Source organism: Labeo rohita, chromosome 5, assembly GCF_022985175.1.
Source record: "Labeo rohita strain BAU-BD-2019 chromosome 5, IGBB_LRoh.1.0, whole genome shotgun sequence".
Lineage (NCBI taxonomy): Eukaryota > Metazoa > Chordata > Actinopteri > Cypriniformes > Cyprinidae > Labeo > Labeo rohita.
In genome coordinates this window covers 22,768,335-22,785,586 of record NC_066873.1, presented here as the reverse complement: position 1 = coordinate 22,785,586, position 17,252 = coordinate 22,768,335, and the positions used below count along the sequence as shown (strand labels likewise).

At 35.5% G+C, this 17,252-nt stretch overlaps 1 protein-coding gene across 3 annotated transcripts in view; it reads right to left on the bottom strand.

The window, feature by feature from the left end:
* pld2 (phospholipase D2) overlaps window positions 1-17,252 on the bottom strand; it is a 33,461-nt gene continuing 16,209 nt past the window's right edge. For all 3 annotated transcript variants that reach the window (XM_051110295.1, XM_051110296.1, XM_051110294.1), the window contains 14 exons: window positions 15,502-15,580; window positions 15,201-15,311; window positions 14,870-15,064; window positions 14,591-14,747; window positions 12,280-12,398; window positions 12,075-12,188; window positions 11,866-11,970; window positions 10,206-10,294; window positions 10,000-10,113; window positions 9,847-9,896; window positions 8,733-8,867; window positions 7,382-7,535; window positions 2,363-2,480; window positions 1-1,996 (listed from right to left, as the gene is read on the bottom strand). In XM_051110295.1, the coding sequence (XP_050966252.1) occupies window positions 1,772-1,996; window positions 2,363-2,480; window positions 7,382-7,535; window positions 8,733-8,867; window positions 9,847-9,896; window positions 10,000-10,113; window positions 10,206-10,294; window positions 11,866-11,970; window positions 12,075-12,188; window positions 12,280-12,398; window positions 14,591-14,747; window positions 14,870-15,064; window positions 15,201-15,311; window positions 15,502-15,580 (1,765 nt within the window). In that variant the 3' untranslated portion in view covers window positions 1-1,771. The remainder of the gene's footprint in view (window positions 1,997-2,362; window positions 2,481-7,381; window positions 7,536-8,732; window positions 8,868-9,846; window positions 9,897-9,999; window positions 10,114-10,205; window positions 10,295-11,865; window positions 11,971-12,074; window positions 12,189-12,279; window positions 12,399-14,590; window positions 14,748-14,869; window positions 15,065-15,200; window positions 15,312-15,501; window positions 15,581-17,252) is intronic.

The window sequence follows — 17,252 nt, the reverse complement described above, 5'->3', positions numbered from 1 at the left end:
TCAGAAGTGAGTGAATACATTTATTCAATTGGAGAACAGATGGAGGAAAAAATAATTGACTGCTCAATAGTTTACAAACAACTGTTAAATGCCTACAGTCATTAATCCAAAAATACATGTTGTACATTTAGAAAAAAACAAGTCGCTTATAAACCTTGGTCAGGGTAGCACCGTATTTAATTTCTGACAGGAATGAAAACGAGGCTGTGAGGGATGGAAGTACAGTGTGTTCAATTGATTGTACTGTTGTTTAACAAGTGATTTGTTCAGCTGACAAAGCACTGAAAAAAGTAGACAAAAACTTCATAAAACAGCTTTGCAAGTGAGTTAGTTTTAAACTACTTCACAGCATCATTTTCACCTGAAGAAATTTTGGCGTCTACCCCAGGTAAGACCTATACCAGACGTCCAAAAGTTGTGAAAACACATAGTGTTAGCCAAGATTCATTGAAGTATTAGTAGGTGATTTCAGTATGCTTTCTAAATAAAAGCAATTGTATGTACACAAAAAGTATAAAAATGTGCAAAAGCAGATACGTTAATATGTCTAAACAGGTACAGATGTTTAAAAAGATTTAAAAAAGCATAACTGTCAGGTCATAAAGGTGATTGCTTGATGTGATTGGAATGTTACAGTATATTAACGATCGTGCCTTCAGTGGTCAAACCCTAAAACAATCTCTTCAAGTGCAGGCGAAGTCACCTATAACATTCTACAACAGTACACAGGCAGATTAGTGATCGTTTATAAAGTGGGGCACTGACAAAATTAGCGTTGCTTATCTAGCTTCCAGTGTGCTCTCTACTTGTGTCAACACCCCCTCCAAAAAAACGAAAGTGGAATCTTCTGGGCCGCTGACATTATTACATAACAATAATTTCTCCTGGTTGTCATGGAGATTGGGGGGGGTGATAAATGTTGAACTGAGACTCCCCTTGAATATCTCACCATGTTCGAAGCCCCACCTGATCCCTGCTTCGTAACACTCCCCCTCTACCAGTTTCAAAAAAACATTACAGAATTTATCTGACCAAGTACACCATCATATAACCCCCAACACCCCCCCTCCACACACACAGCTATCCCTGTTTTTATGGTTTGTGTATTTTTTTCCTGTTTCTTGTCGATCTCTTCCTCTCTTTCTTTCGTTCTATCTCTCTCTCAGCAGCCAAGACCAAGTCAGCTCTTTATACCCGTCACCATAACAACCACAAATGTTCTGACAGATTTGCTGCCACTGCATTGAGAGGTGTAGTGCACGCAAGAAAGAAATAAAGAGAGAGGGAAAAAGAAGGTAAAGCAGCGCCATCCACCCACACACATTCACAACAATAAATGTACGTTCTGTTCCTCGGTCATCAAAAATACTCTCTCTCTCTCTCTCGCCTTATTCACTCTTCCTTCCTCGTTCGATATGCAGCATATTACATCCTCGGCCATTTTAAATACTCAGATCATGACATTCATGGCCATTTGGGACAAAGATTGTTTTGATTTCAATGTATCTTCATATAATTAGCGACTACACTGTTTCATTCACCTGGAATAAACGCGTTTATCTTCTCATACAATGTCATTTTGTGTTTCTACACTAATTTGGGTTAGTGTTCAGAGCTAATCATCCATTTACTACCATTACTTTAGTCCAAACCAAAACGGACAAAATGTGCGGTGGTTAACCACCACAGCTTCTAGCTTAGTTAGCGGATGTGTGATATTTTCAACTCTGAAGTCTTCCGTTTCACTGGCACTGTCTGATACTCTTCTCTGCTATGTCCACACCTCCATAGGAACCATTCGCTCTTTGCTCTTAAGTGGAGGGAGAAGGTACTCCTCGCACAGGAAGTGCAGTGGGAAATGGACCAGGATGCCCTGGATGGCCTTTAGTTCTTCTCTGGCTTTCTCCGGGTCAGTGAGACTGAGGTTTTGAGAATTTACGTGCTCCTGCAGCTCACGCAAGTTGCGGATGGAGTCCAGTGGAAGACATCGGAAGACCTGCGCAGTACAGAAAAGATGCAGTGGCCTGATATTACAATCAAACATTTTAAAATGAAAACAGTACATGCACCCATTGGGATCTGTGGGATTAGAGTTGCGAGTGTAAATATATGGGTAATGATAGCACAGAAGTGTATGGGAGTGGTGCTATTGTCTGAAGGCTTTACTGCAGGACTGCTGCACAACCTGCAAATTACAGTAATTGCAGGTTTTGCCATAGTTTAGTCCTGCATTCAGTGCATTTGTATCAGTTCAAATCCTGTACAGTGATTTCAAATGAAAACCTTTGGTTAAAGACATCAAGTACAGAAAATGGCACGGAGGGGGGTGGAGAAAATCCAAAACACAAGCTCTGTCACTTACCCTCTCATAGACGATGGCATTTGCTTGGGCGATTTTGTTCCAGACATCGTTGAAGAAATGATCACTGATTGGATCATCGATGTTCATATTCGGGTCAGATTTTGCTCCCAGAAGTACGCTGAGGAAAAGAAGTAAAGGATGAATTTACAATATAGAGAGGTAGTTTAGCTTTTTTGAGTCTTTATTGTCCAAGACAGTATTTACTGCATTTTCAGACCAGCAGTTTATTTGCTTGGGTAAACTGTTACTATAGCTGGGTTTCCATCCAAAGTTGGGAATTTAATTTATGTGCGCAACTGGAATATCGCATAAAACATTTGTGAATAAGCACGTTTCTATCCAACGAGTCAAAGAGAACAAAATCGTCAGTTCCTGATAAACTGGCAATAATTATCACTCAGAAGCCACTGATTATAATAATTTTCATATATAATAAATTTAGTGCTGGCCAAAATAAAAGTTTTTGTGTACATAATACATGACCCTGGACCACAAAACCAGTCATAAGGGTCAAATTTTTGAAATTAAGATTTATACATCATCTGAAAGCAGAATAAAAAAAGCTTTCCATTGATATTTTGGTTTGTCAGAATAGGACTATATTTGGTTGAGATACAATTATTTGAAAATCTGGAATCTGAGGGTTCCAAAAAAAATAAAAAAAAATAAAAAATCAACATACACCTTTTAAGTTGTCCAAATGAAGTTCTTTGCAATGCATATTACTAATCAAAAAAAAATTTAAAGGAAATTTAAAAAATAGCTTCATGGAACATGATCATTACTTAATATCCTAATGATTTTTGGCAGAGAAGAAAAATCAATAATTTTGAGCCATACAGTGTATTTTTGGCTATTGCTACAAATATACCCGTGCTACGTAAGACTAGTTTTGTGGTCCAGGGTCACATATATGTGTGTACTTTTGTATATTTATTATGTATATATAAATACACACACATGCATGAATATATTTAAGAAAAAGAAAAAGAGAAATCTTTATATATTAAATATATTTATATGTAATATAAATATGTAAACACAGTACACATATTATGTATATATAAACTATATTATGTATACATTAATTTTTATTTTGAATGCAATTAATCACAAATAATCGTTGCCCAGCACTAAATAAATTATATGTGCCTCACAGCAAGCAGACGAAACACATTAATGCAGTCATTGCTTTCAGAGGTGAAAGCCTGCTGTTTGTGAACACAGTTGTGTAAAAAAGCTCTGAGAGGCAATTATACAGAAATACTTTGACGGCAGACTTTTCTTGGGCATTTCAGAATGAGCATAATATTTCAGATGCTGTGCAACAAGATCGATCTGCTGGTTAGTCAGGTTATCCCATCTCTTCACGCAAAGTCACATGACTTTTTTAATGTGCATGGAGGAATTTATTCAGCGCAAACACAAGTCAAAAACCACCTCAAGCGAAAACTTTTTTGGCGAATAACTGTTTCCATCATCCTGTTTTTATGCTCATTTTGAAGTATCACATCAGAAACTAGTGATGGAAACGCCAAATAAATAAATAAAATTCTTTAATTCGCAAACATTTTTTACGCGTGGTTTTTGACTTCCAGAACAGGCTTATACAACTGCGTTCCCAAACAGCAGGCATGCACCTCCGAAAGCAATGACCACATTGAATGTGTTTTATCTATTTGCTCTGAGGCGCAAGTCATTCATTATATATCAAAATTATTATATTCAGTGGCTTCTCCTACTTTTCTTAGCTATATGTGTTTATCAGAAAGTGACTCGCTGGATGGAAACATTGTTTATTCACAAATGTTTTATGCAACATTCCAATTTCGTGCATAAGTTAGTCGCAACTTTGAATGAAAACCCAGCTAATGTTGCATTTTCTGAGTGGTTTGGATCAATTTCACAAAGGGAACACTTCAAAACGGTCCAAAGCATGTTAATAAATATCACATGCGAGCAAAGTCTCTCCACTCATTGGTCAGATTGTTTGTGAGCCGTTTAGTTCAGGGATTCAGTTTATTACAACATTTGTGCATTTCGAAATTAATGGACATCAGCTCCTCCCAAACAGCATTCTCACCAAAAGGTTACACAATCTCTGTCTATATGTTATCTTTTTAATCTTTAACCATATCTTACTGAGAGCTATTTTTTAAGACTTATTTCTGGCATTTTGCCCTTTTTATTAGGATAGGACAGTAGTGTAGACAGGAACCGAAGTGGGAGAAAGAGGGGGTGGGAACGGACAAAGTCCACGTGCCGGAACTTGAACTCGGGACACCCAAAGCGCAACGGCGCTACATGTCGATGCACTGCCCATGAGGCTAATCGGCACTGACGATGAGAGCTAATTTAATAACATTTTACCTCATACATCAGGACGAAGACAACATAAAAAAAGAGATATCAAAAATGTGTTAAACTCATTTAGACGAATACAGTGCACCCTCAAGGGGCACTTTCAGTAGAAAGTCTCATAAAGCAAGAAAACATGAGCTGTAAAAAGTATTACACGAGGAGATTAAAGTGGAATAATTCAATCAAATCACAGGACCCAGAGACATTAACACGATCACTTGAGGTCACATCCCAAGGCCAGCAGTGAAAGGTGCTGCAGACGCACGCATCATTAGAAGCATCTCACTGTTTCCCTTGGCAACTAAGAGATGTTCTGGTAGCTGGCAGTATGGAACGCAGCGTGCCAACACAAATTGCTCTGCTCACACACACACGCACACCTCTCTCTTTCACTCACACACTCCTACACAGACAGGGGAGAAGTTGGACAAAATGGGAAGCTGAGGTGCTTCACTGCACAAACACAGATCTATCATAGCTACAGCTACAAAACCACTCTCAGCATACAGACAGATTAAAGCTGTTTTAAAGGCATTTTGTGGAGAGAAATGCAAATAGAGTCAAAGTGATTGGCTATTGACTATTAATGACATCATCACCAGTGCTTGAACATGAAGTAGCATATCATAACAAATCAAATGCTTCAAGCTGTTAGAGTTCAGTGTTTCCTTGGGGGGTTGGGGTGGATGGGGCAGGGGTGCCAGTACCCAATGGTACTTTTTTTGGTATATTACGCTCTTTACAATAACAAAAACATTTATTTCAGGTAAGAAAAATAGTCCAAAACTCTATTGTTAAACATTTTGAACAATATCTTTTTCTTTCTTTCTTTCTTTCTTTCCTAGAAATGTTTGTGTTTTAATTTTTCTCATAATCAAATAAAGGCATTAAACATTATCAGCATTATTTATTTTTAATCAAATTCAAATTAAACCCTTTCATTTTTATTTTTTGGCCAACAGAGGTTTACTGTTAAAATTAATACAGAAAAGAAAAAAATATTTGAATATTCTGTTAAAAGAGTTTTATTTAATAATTGTAGATTTTTTTCTAGATTTTTTAAATTGTAGATTAAGTGGTTAATCTGGTTGTAATATTTATTTTTATCATTTAATTGTTTTATTTAAATTGGCCAGAAACAGAAATTATATGAAGACATACATTGTACTTTACAAATGTAATACAGGAGTAATATATTATACACGTTAAACCATACTTTTCTTTGAACAGGCTGCCGTGAAGTTTCTCTGTATATGTAGTATGAAATGATGCTAGTTTTCTCAAATGAAACGGTAAAATTTACATGAAATGACTCTCACAGCAGCTCTGGAGATGAAGTTCATGTGTTCATGTCATCATATAATGAGACGCAGATGAAAATCACAGCGAGTGTCACGTGTGCTTCATTATTTGTGTAGTAAACAAAACTGTGTTTCTGCCATTCATACATACAGAGCCAAGTGGAACATGCAGGATTCATATCTAAATCGTCTTTTTGCATGTTAATATTCACAGACATTAATCCATATTGCGATTTGAATTAAGTGACAGACCCAATTTTGATTTATTTATCCAAAAATTAATGAATTCCATGGCATTCCATGCTATAGAGTAAATTCCATTTTTATGAATGGACTCTGCGATCCTGTCCACGTTTTCGCTGCGTATTCATGTAGAGACAAATGACATGCCGTCGTGTAAATAAGATAAATAACATAAGACCATTTAGTTTGTTTAATAAAAGAACAAGGTATAGACCTGTTCTATAGGAAAAGCAACCTTAAATGACTTTTGCTGTGATCTGGCGCTATATAGAAAATAAAATTAAATAAAATTAACTTGACCTTCAAGGGGCCACCTCCTTAATATAATGGCAGGGGAAACACAGTCATTAAAATGGATATATGTGCCTGACAAGCATTACCTCATACTGTTTCACACAAATAAATTGTGATTATTGTTTGTGATTATCTTGAACAAAGCATCAAAAACACTAGCTAATAAGAGACATTTGTTGTGATTTGAACTACACCACCATTCAAAAGTTTGGGGTCAGTACAAAGTTTTTTTTTTTTAAATAAATTAATACTTTTATTTAGCAAAAACACATTAAAGTTATCAAAAGTAACAGTAAAAATATTCTATTTATGAACTTTCTATTTATCAAAGTATCCTAGAAAAAAAAGATCATGGTCTCCATAAAAATACTAAGCAGCAAAACTGGTTGTACCGTGTGTATTTGTTTCTGCATGCAGTTTGTGAGGACATCTCAACAGAATGACGTTTTCTTGCTATTATTTTTGCCACACAGCCTTGTTTTCTCATCACATTGGACTCAGTTTGAAAACTCATGCCGTGGCGCTATAGAGTCAGTGCTGAAAATGGTGAAAATCCAGCTCCTGAGCCTCAATGCAAAGCATGTCCAAAGAATTTTTCATTGACTGTGAAAATTTCCATGACTTCTCCAGGCTTAAAATCCCCTCATATTTTCAGTTTTTCCATGATCACAGAAATCCTAATGTGATTTTCCTAAGTGTGTTTGACTAACACTATTTGTTTTAGGTGGCGGTTGTGACTCTCATGATTTCTCCACAGAAAGCTTGACAACTCTAAATACATACTTTACTAAATACATGTCTTGGACTCACGTATACACACCTGAAGCACTCCTTTCGTAGGGCGAGTGTTAGTGGTCCAGCCTGGTACTCCTCTCCGTTCATGACTGAGGGAACTCTTTCCTCATCCTCCACCAGCACTGCCAGCTCACTGTCTCGACTGCCCAGCATGCTCCTGTCATTGATGTTGGCTGACCCTGATAACAACAGGAGAGAAAGGACATAATGAAGAATTTTTGATTTGAACGACATTCCAATATCCACCAGCAGGTGGCTTTTGGAGCTCATCATCATCATGCAAATAGTAAATATTTTGCTCAGTGATTCCCAGATGTTATTCTTGGGTAACAATACCCACTTTCATTTTCTTCATAAATCCTATAAAGCTATTTGTGACCCTAGACCACAAAACCGTAAGGGTCAGTTTTTTGAAACTGAGATTTATACATCATCTGAAAGCTGAATAAAATAAGTTTTCCATTGATGTATGGTTTGTTAGGATAGGACAATATTTGGTCAAGATGCAACTATTTGAAAACCTGAGGGTGCAAAGAAATCAACATATTGAGAAAACTGCCTTTAAAGTTGTCCAAATGAAGTTCTTAACAATGCATATTACTAATCAAAAATAAAGATTTGATATATTTACGGTAGGAAATTTGCAAAATATCTTTATGGAACATGATGTTTACTTAATATCCTAATGATTTTTGGCATAAAATAAAAATGTACAATTTTGACCTATACAATTTTTTTTTTTTTTGCCTATTGCTACAAATATACCCGTGCTACTTAAGACTGGTTTTGTGGTCCAGGGTCACATTTTTGGGGGTACACTACTATTCAAAAGTTTATTGTTGTTGAAACTAAGTCTATTATGCTTGCCAAGCCTGCATTTATTTGATCATAAAAACAGGTAAACAGCAATATATAAAAGAATTATGATTTAATTGTTTTCTATTTAAATATGTTTTAGAATGAAATTTATTCCAGTGATCGAAAAGCTGAATTTTGAGCTGAAATTACTCTAGTCTTAAGCATCACATAATCCTTCAGAAATCATTCTGTTGAAAGACTTATTATTATTATTATTATTATTATTATTATTATTATTATCAATGTTGAAAACAGTTGTGCTGCTGAATACTTTAGTTTAAAACTTTTTTATCCAGGAATTCTGTGATGAATAGAAATTTCAAGAGAGCAGCATTTATTTGATATAGAAATCTTTTGTAACATTAGAAATGTCTTTACTGTCACTTTGGATCAATTTAATGCATCCTTGCTAAATAAAAATATTAATTTAGTTTTAAAAATCGTAGTTATAATTTTCAGTTGACTAAAACGGTTATAAATTGTGTCTTACTATATTAATCTGAAGGCAAACGTCTCACCTATGATGTAGCAACGGTCGTCGGCGATGAGGGCTTTGCTATGGACATAGATGAGCTCTGTTACAGGGGACTGGGTGAGCTCAGAGTGTGTGCGCAGTCCACACAGAGAAATATACTGTGTCCATTGGTCCTGCACTGATGGGGAGATGAGACGGTCATTAAAACAATAAATGACAAACCATCTGTGTGATTGCTTAATGGGTAGAATGTTATAATGCATGGCTGAAAAAAACAAACAACAGATAAACTAAACCATTTAGAGCCACTTATAAGACGAAATGACGAAGACGAAGTGAAAGTGACAGATGGAGAATGAGTACCAGAAAAGTACCAGAGTGGCAGAATCACAGACAGTAGGGTTGTGACGTTGAGGAAATTTCCCCACCGGTTAATCGACATGTGACAACACCGGTAATACCGGTATCACCGTGGGGGTGGGGGTTTCCTCTTTTCCTCTCTTTTTCTGCTTTTAAATAGCTTATAAATGCGTGCGTATTATACTTTCACTTTCAGTGCGGGAATTGGCAATTCGGCGTCAATTTTTTGAATGGACGACAACAAAACTAAAAAAAAAATAAAATAAACAAAAACACTATAAATTCTCATTCTTGTGGCGCGCTTGAAGGTGCGTGTATAAATTAGTTGTGTTTCCTCCAGATGCTGCCACCTTTGTCAGGCAAAGTTTGCAGATTGCCTCATTAACGTTTTCAGGTTCCCTTTTTGCATTTGGTTTGAACCCAAAATATTGCCAAACAGGCGCTTTTGCATTGCGTTTTGACACTAAATCATCCGCCATTCTCTTTCTGTAAATTCGACTCCTCTCGTTCTCCTCACGTGATAAATGAAATATGACGCATTGTAGCTATGTTCAGTTTTTAATTATAGTGCATGCTCTTGTCTTAAGTAAATTATTTAGAATTATATTTTCCATTTAATTCAAATAAATATTTAATAAAAAAACGAATACTTAAAAAAACAAAAACAAATGTGGGGACGGTGTCACGGTGGAAAAGCGATGTCACCGGTGTTGCGTCTTAAAACCGGTAACACCGTCAACACCGTCTATCGTGGCAAGCCTAACAGACAGCTAAATATGTTTCTGTCAGATACTTACTTTGCTCCTTTAATCTTGAGAGAATGGAGTATTCTCCTCGATTAATCGTTCTACACACAGAAAAAGTTCTGTTAGCAAAAAATATAGCATTTTGGGTTATGAGAGTGTGTGTATTAATGTTTAAGATGTTTAGATGCGCTGATGTGTGTGTACCTGTAGGTGAAGTGCAGTATAGCCTGAATGGCATTTCCTCCTCCCTGACTGATGTCACCCTCAAAGCCAGGCAGTAGAGGAATCACGACAAACACCCTGTACTTCTTCCCCTCACTATAACAATTCATTAAAGCTTGCATTTAAGTACATAATACAGACTACATTTTATTTCAACAAATTGTATTATTTTTAAAGAGGCAACGCACTTGTGAGCCCGCAGGATCCGTTTGACGATTGCATCTCCAATGGTGTTGAATACATTCTTCTGATCTGAGCAGGTGATGAAGAACTGATTCTGAAAAAGGGGAGGGACACAGAGGAGTTTGTTTGATTTGTCTCACTTATTAGTGAACTATAAAACAGGCCGCTGCAAGATATAGCTCATGGTCTTGTCCATTATTCACAGTAGATTTAGACCAAGAGCCATATTTTATATGACTAAAATTCATATTATTTTGATTATTCATCCTATAAAATTACTATGAACTATTTTTATTTTTAGGTGAACTGTTGCTTTAAAAATATCATATATAACCTTTTAAAGTTAGGATACCCTCAGTAAATTACTTTTATAATTCAGCATATTTGTACACTTAGCAGATGTTTGTGATGAATAGGCTAGTATACAGTCTGACAAATGACAAAGAATGGCATTTTTTCTTAAGAAAATGTATAATAATAATAATAATAATAATAATGCTAGAATAATAATTAATTAGTAATTGCACTTGGGAACATTCTTAGAAAAATTAAAATAAAATAAAATAAAATAAAATAAAATAAAATAATCAAACGTCCATTACTTAATATTAAATATATAATAAATACTGAAGTTCATTCAACAGTCTAAATATTTTTAGTTACCAGTAAAACTGTAGTACTGTTAACTCTGTTTAACCTATTTTAATATTTTTATTCAGACACCAGATATAATTTTTTATTTTTTTTTTTTATTTTTGATTATTCTTTTTTTATTAGTGGGTGCAGGACACTGTGGTTCAATTATGTAAGTGAGGATAGCAAAATAAACTGTGACATATTATACCTAAAAATTCTTCACACAGTGGACTACCAGTATAATTGATAAAAATTTGGGACAAAAAACTATTCAAATACTTTGACCTGACCATGTTTTGCTTAAATGTTTTTTCTTTAATTGCTAATGTGACCTTTTTACACCACAGACTGAACAAAATGAAGCATTGCTTGGTAATTGGTTAAAGTATTAATAGTTGTGTAAATACTGTCATACTAACAGATGTCTGAATTTTTATTTGACTGTAATCCATTACATACCTTTCAATCAAAGTTATCTGACATTATCAAGATTAATTTTTTCTGAAACAATTTAACCGAGTTCTTGTCATATTTTATTACTATTTTCTAAACTATAGTGAATAAACTGTGATAATGTGAGAAATGTTGAATTTTGTTTTTTACTGTATATTAAGCAGAATTTTATCTGGACAATATCAATGTTTGTTGAAGAATGTAAGGTTTTTACATTCTCAAACTTAAAGTTTTTAGCATTCAGTGTTACTGTTTTTATTATAATTTCTGTAGGGAAAAACATTTCCTTTGGATGTAGTATAAGCATATCTGTGTTACATTCTTCTTAGTTTAGCTGACTCGCATTAGGACCCTGTTTCTGAGCGTGAGGCATAAGCAGAGGCTATTGTGTGTTGCCAGCTGAATGCAGTAGAATCACATGATCCTAGTGGGAGAGAACACTGCAAACAACTCCACAACACTGAGACTTTGTGTGTGAACAGAGCACAGAGTCTGTTCAGCTGTGTGTGTGTGTGTGCGTGAAGTCTTATGAGTCAGAAGCAAATGCTTTTGGTAAGGTCATAGAGTGAGTGTTACCTCTAGATAAATGTAATGCTGGCTGTTCTCAATAACATGTATATAGGCATTGAGAATAGACTGTTCACATGTGCCAGCAGACCAGCGATCCACAGAACGAAGAACCTGAGAGAAAAAGAGAGGGAAAATAAAAATATGTAAATAAATAGATGATGAATTAAATGAGGGGGAACGAGGAAAGGAAAAGTAAATTGTGTGAACACATGTACCTGTACAGAGGCTTTTGTGGCACCAGGGATGGTGAACGGCAGGTTATCTGCTGTGCCGTGGGATTTGGGCAATAGGTACGGGTAGAAGTCATCCTTGTACTTGTTCTTAAAGATCTTAAAAGACAAATAAGAATACAAGATAAGACAACAATTGAAGATTCGGAAGAGTCTGACTGATATTAAAATTAGCTATTTGATTTATGACCTTAGTAAAGTTCCAGCGCTGGATGAAGTGTCGTGCAAGATCTCTAGCTGCGTTCCCATGATGCACTGAACCCAGGTCTCGCCAAGGTATGCGTGGCACCTGAGTTCTGTCAACATTGTCTAAGAAGAAAAAAAACAGACGCTACACTACTAGCTGAATTCACAATAAATTAGGGCTGCCCTCGACTACAGATTTTTCTGGTTGACTCGTAGACGTTAATTTTAACCGCTAGTCGACTATCAGTTGCACATTTATTAATAAACCATATAAATCATAATAATGAGCCTTTAATTGCCTATATAGCCTAATAAGCACTCAAGTGCATGCAAAAATATATAGCCTAATAATTATGAGAGACTGCATTAACATTTTAATAATTCATTGACAAACTAGTGCATTCTTTGTTTTCGGTTTAAGAGATGAAGTCGGCGACACTGACTTATCATCTCTGCAGCAGCGGATGCGCCTATATGCATGTTTCATACGGATTACATAATCTGAGAATATTTGTTTTCTATTTGACATGGTTCATTTAAAAGTAGACATTTCACTCTCTACAGATATAATTTTCATGTCTGTAAGGCAAGTGTACATGTCGTTTCGAAGTTTCACGCTCAAATTCACAGAGACCGAGATGGCAGAAAGCGCATTCCTTATTTTACAAAAGCGCATTGTTTCGTTGTTATTCTGACTGGACACAAATAAACGTAAAGTCTTTAAAGATTCGAAAGATGTATTACTTTTATCTGTATGACCAAAAATGATGTAAAAAACACTTTTTACGTCGAGTATTTTAAGAGCAAGTGATCGCACCGGCCTCCATCTGTCATGCAGATGGAACATCTTAACATTAGATTGAGCTGCAGTGTAAAGTTGGTACTACATACATCTTTCAAATAAAAACCCATACTTGAGGTTGATGAATGATAGATGAACATTTGGATGTCCTGCCCGATGTACTGTATTACCACACAGACCAGCAGTTAACAATCTGTCCGTCACAGACTGCATGACTTTTTTTTTTCCTGCGACTAAACGACTAATAAAATTTTGGTTGACTAAGCCTCTTCTCATCAACTAGCGGTTAGTCAACTATGAGGGGGCAGCCCTACATTCAATATTTTCCTCTTTGTTGAGCATGCATTTCTATTGAGCAGACCCTAAGCAGAAACATCAAATATATCATTGATAATAATACTAATAATTTCTTTTTCAAACAAAGTCTGTTTTTTAAACTTTCTAATAATCAAAAAATCCTGAAAAAAGTATCAGTTTCCACAACTGTTTTTAACATTGATAAAAATAAGTATTTCTTAAGCAGCAATATCAGAATGATTTCTGAGGGATCATGTGACACTGAAAACTGGAGTAATGAAGCTGAAAATTCATCTGTTATTACAGGAATAAATTACCTTAAAATTAAAAACAGAACACCAGCATTTTACGTTTAGAAATGCCCTAGAAAAGTGGGGTTTTGGACAATATTGGCATGAATCCTTTTTAATTTTGCACTGATAAGGGACAACACAAACTACGAAAACATATTTTATTACATAAACAGTTTATACATAAAAAAAAAAATGAAATTTTTGATTCATCAAAGTATCCACCATTAGCAGCTATTACAGCTCTGCATAATCTGGGCCTAAATTCACTGTATTTTAAACTTAATTGTCAATCAATTGTTGAAGCTATTAAGGTGTGCTGAGCCAAAAATCTTTTAAAAACCTGGGCCAAGTTTAAACTTTAACCAGGCATCACAGCTGGCAAAGGGGCATGACTGACTTTGACATCTATATATTGCCATTATTATGTAATCAAAATTATTATTGCTGCTCTTCAATGATAAGGATTTATGCTGACAGCGTCCAAAACCACACTTTACCAGGGGTGTTTCCAAACTTTTGGAGGGCAGTGTAATATTTCACACTATTACTGTTTTACTGTATGTTTGATCAAATTAATGCAGCAAAGTAAAACGAAAACCCTTTGAACAGTAGTGTAAACCATAAAATATAAATGATGATTAGAGTATAATGAAATTAATAATAATATACACATATAATTAGTAATCTAATATACTAAGTGTTCTTGTTTTCTTAAAAAAAAAAGAAAACAAAAAGAAATTCATTGCATTAATCACAACCAACAGCAAGCAAGCCATGTTCAACGTTTTTAAAGAACATTTTCCACATTTCATATATAGAAGTAATTACCAAATCAGGTTGTAGTTCAAAAACGATACTGTTTTTATAAAAAGATTTCTGAGTGGTAAAGAGGTGATTATGTAAATCTGCATTGGACTGTGTACCTTGAAAGGGCTGATCCAGCTGTGTCCAGTCTCTCTTGATAAAGTTGCTGTAATCTTTTCCTAGCCACAAGAGGGCATTACAGCTCAGATCCACTTCATCCTTACACTCTGACACAGGTTCTGTCAGAGGAACTGCAGAGCCATCCACAGTATCAGACTGAGACAGGAAGAGAGAGAGGGGGAAGGTACAAGAGAGAAATGAAACACGGAAAGATGAAGAGTAAGAGATTGACATGTCATTTAAGCATACCAAAATATATCTACTGGTTACAACCGTACCTCTTGGGCTGCCTCTGCATTATCGGCTGTTTTGGGGGATTCCAAATCACTCAGCCTATATTCGCTGTCATCCCACCTCCCAAACGCAAGATCCAACCCACCCACAAAGGCCACTGATTGGTCTATGGCAACCATTTTCTCATGATGGGCCCAGAAGAACACAACTGAGGCCACATGATCAGGGTGACGCATCACCTAGGGCAAAAGAAGCACAGATTGAGTCATTCATAACATGGCCTGGAAAAAAATAAGACACAGTAAGACAGCTATCATGATGTTGACGAACGACAGAAGTGAGAGGGATGAGATGACAAACAGCAGTACATCAAACCTTAATATTTGGGTGAAGGTTCATCAGTGTTCTCTTGCTGTAGCCGCTGCTGATACCCAGAGCCAGTTCCACTTCCTTATACAACAACACACACACCTTCACACCCTGTTCCTAAACACCACACACAGACACACAGACTAGGTTATGTTAAAGTTCATGGACATCAATATAACTATAACTTTCTATAATTATAAATAGCTATAAATGATTGACTGACAGATGGAGTGCTTTTTTAAGCTAGACAGTGGAGAGAATTGATTTAATGTATAAAAGATTAATGTAATGCTAATGTAACGCATACTGCTTTGCGTTTGAGTATCTTGTCCAGGCGCCAGTATGTTCCTGTAGCTGGACGTTTGAGGAAAACCTCTGGACTGAGCCTGCAGAGAGAGAAACCCAAAAATTTTCACAACACTTTCATTCACACATGTACTCTCAACTCATTAAATATAGGACACCATACAGAACAATGGCAACAAAGTGTTGTACAACTAAACAATCTCAGATATTCTTAGAGTCTGATTATGTCTACTTAGTACACAACTATTTAACTATAAGTTCGACGGATGGTAAGATTTTAAAAAATATTTTTCAAATAAGTCTCAAATGCTTACTAAGTCTGCATTACTTTGATCAAAAATACAGGAACAAACAATATTAATATTGTGAAATATTATTAGAATTTAACCATTTCTATTTTACTCCAGTCTTTCGTGTCACCTGATCCTTAAAGGGATAGTTCACCCAAAACTGAAAATTCTGTCTTTAATTACTCACCCTCATCTCATTTCAAAGACCTTCGTTCATGTTCGGAACACAGATTAACGGATTACTTCCAAAATAAAAATGTCCTGGTAATTTACTCACCTCCATGTCATCCAAGATATTCATTGCTTTCTTTTTTTAGACGCGCAAAAAATTAAGTTTTTTGAGGAAAACATTCCAGGATTTATCTCCAAATAATGGACTTCAATGGTGAGCAATGGATTCAAGGTTAAAAATGTAGTTTCAGTGAAACTTCAAGGGGCTCTAAACGATCCCAGCCGAGGAATAAGGTTCTTATCTAGTGAAATGATCTGTCATTTTCTTAAATAAATTAATATTTACACACTTTTTAACCACAAATGCTCGTCTCGTCTAGCTCTGCGATGTGCATGTGTACTCTATACACACCGGTTCAAAACAGTTAGGGAATGTCAAAAAACTCCTGTCTCATTTTCTTCTCCAACTTCAAAATTGTCCTACATTGCTGTTTAACCTTTTTTTGTAAAGACCGTTTGATCTTCTTTGCACGTTTACTTTGTAAACACCGGGTCGTTACTTCAGCTGCAATGTAGGAAGATTTTGAAGTTGGAGAAGAAAATGAGACGGGAGTTTTTCGACATACAGTATCTCACAAAAGTGAATACAGCCCTCACATTTTAGCAACATTTTTAGTGTATCTTCTTAAGGAACAATACTATAGAAATGAAACTTGGATATATTTTAGAGTAGTCAATGTGCAGGTTGTATAGAAGTGTATATTTACTGTCCCCTGAAAATAACTCAACATACAGTTGTCACAATAGCTGGCTACAAAAGTGAGTACACCCTAAGTGATGACAGCACTATGTCATTTAACAATGCAAAGCCACATGTCCTATTCATCATGTTCATTTTTTTGTCTGCTTGACAGGACCATACAAAGTTGTGTTGTATTAGAGCAGTTTAAACGCATGCACATCACAGAGGTAGACAAGACGAGCATTTGAGGTTAAAAAGTATATCAATGTAATTTTATTATTATTATGTTTTATTTTATATATATATAAATATTTTATATATATATATATATATATTTTTTTTTTTTTTTTTAGAAAATAATCAATTGTTTCACTAGATAAGACCCTTATTCCTCAGCTGGGATCATGTTGAGCCCTTTGAAACTGCACTGAAACTGCATTTTTAACCTTCAATCTGTTCAGCACCACTGAAGTCCACTATATGGAGAAAAATCCTGGAATGTTTTCCTCATAAAACGTAATTTCTTTGCGAATGAAGAAAGAAAGACAT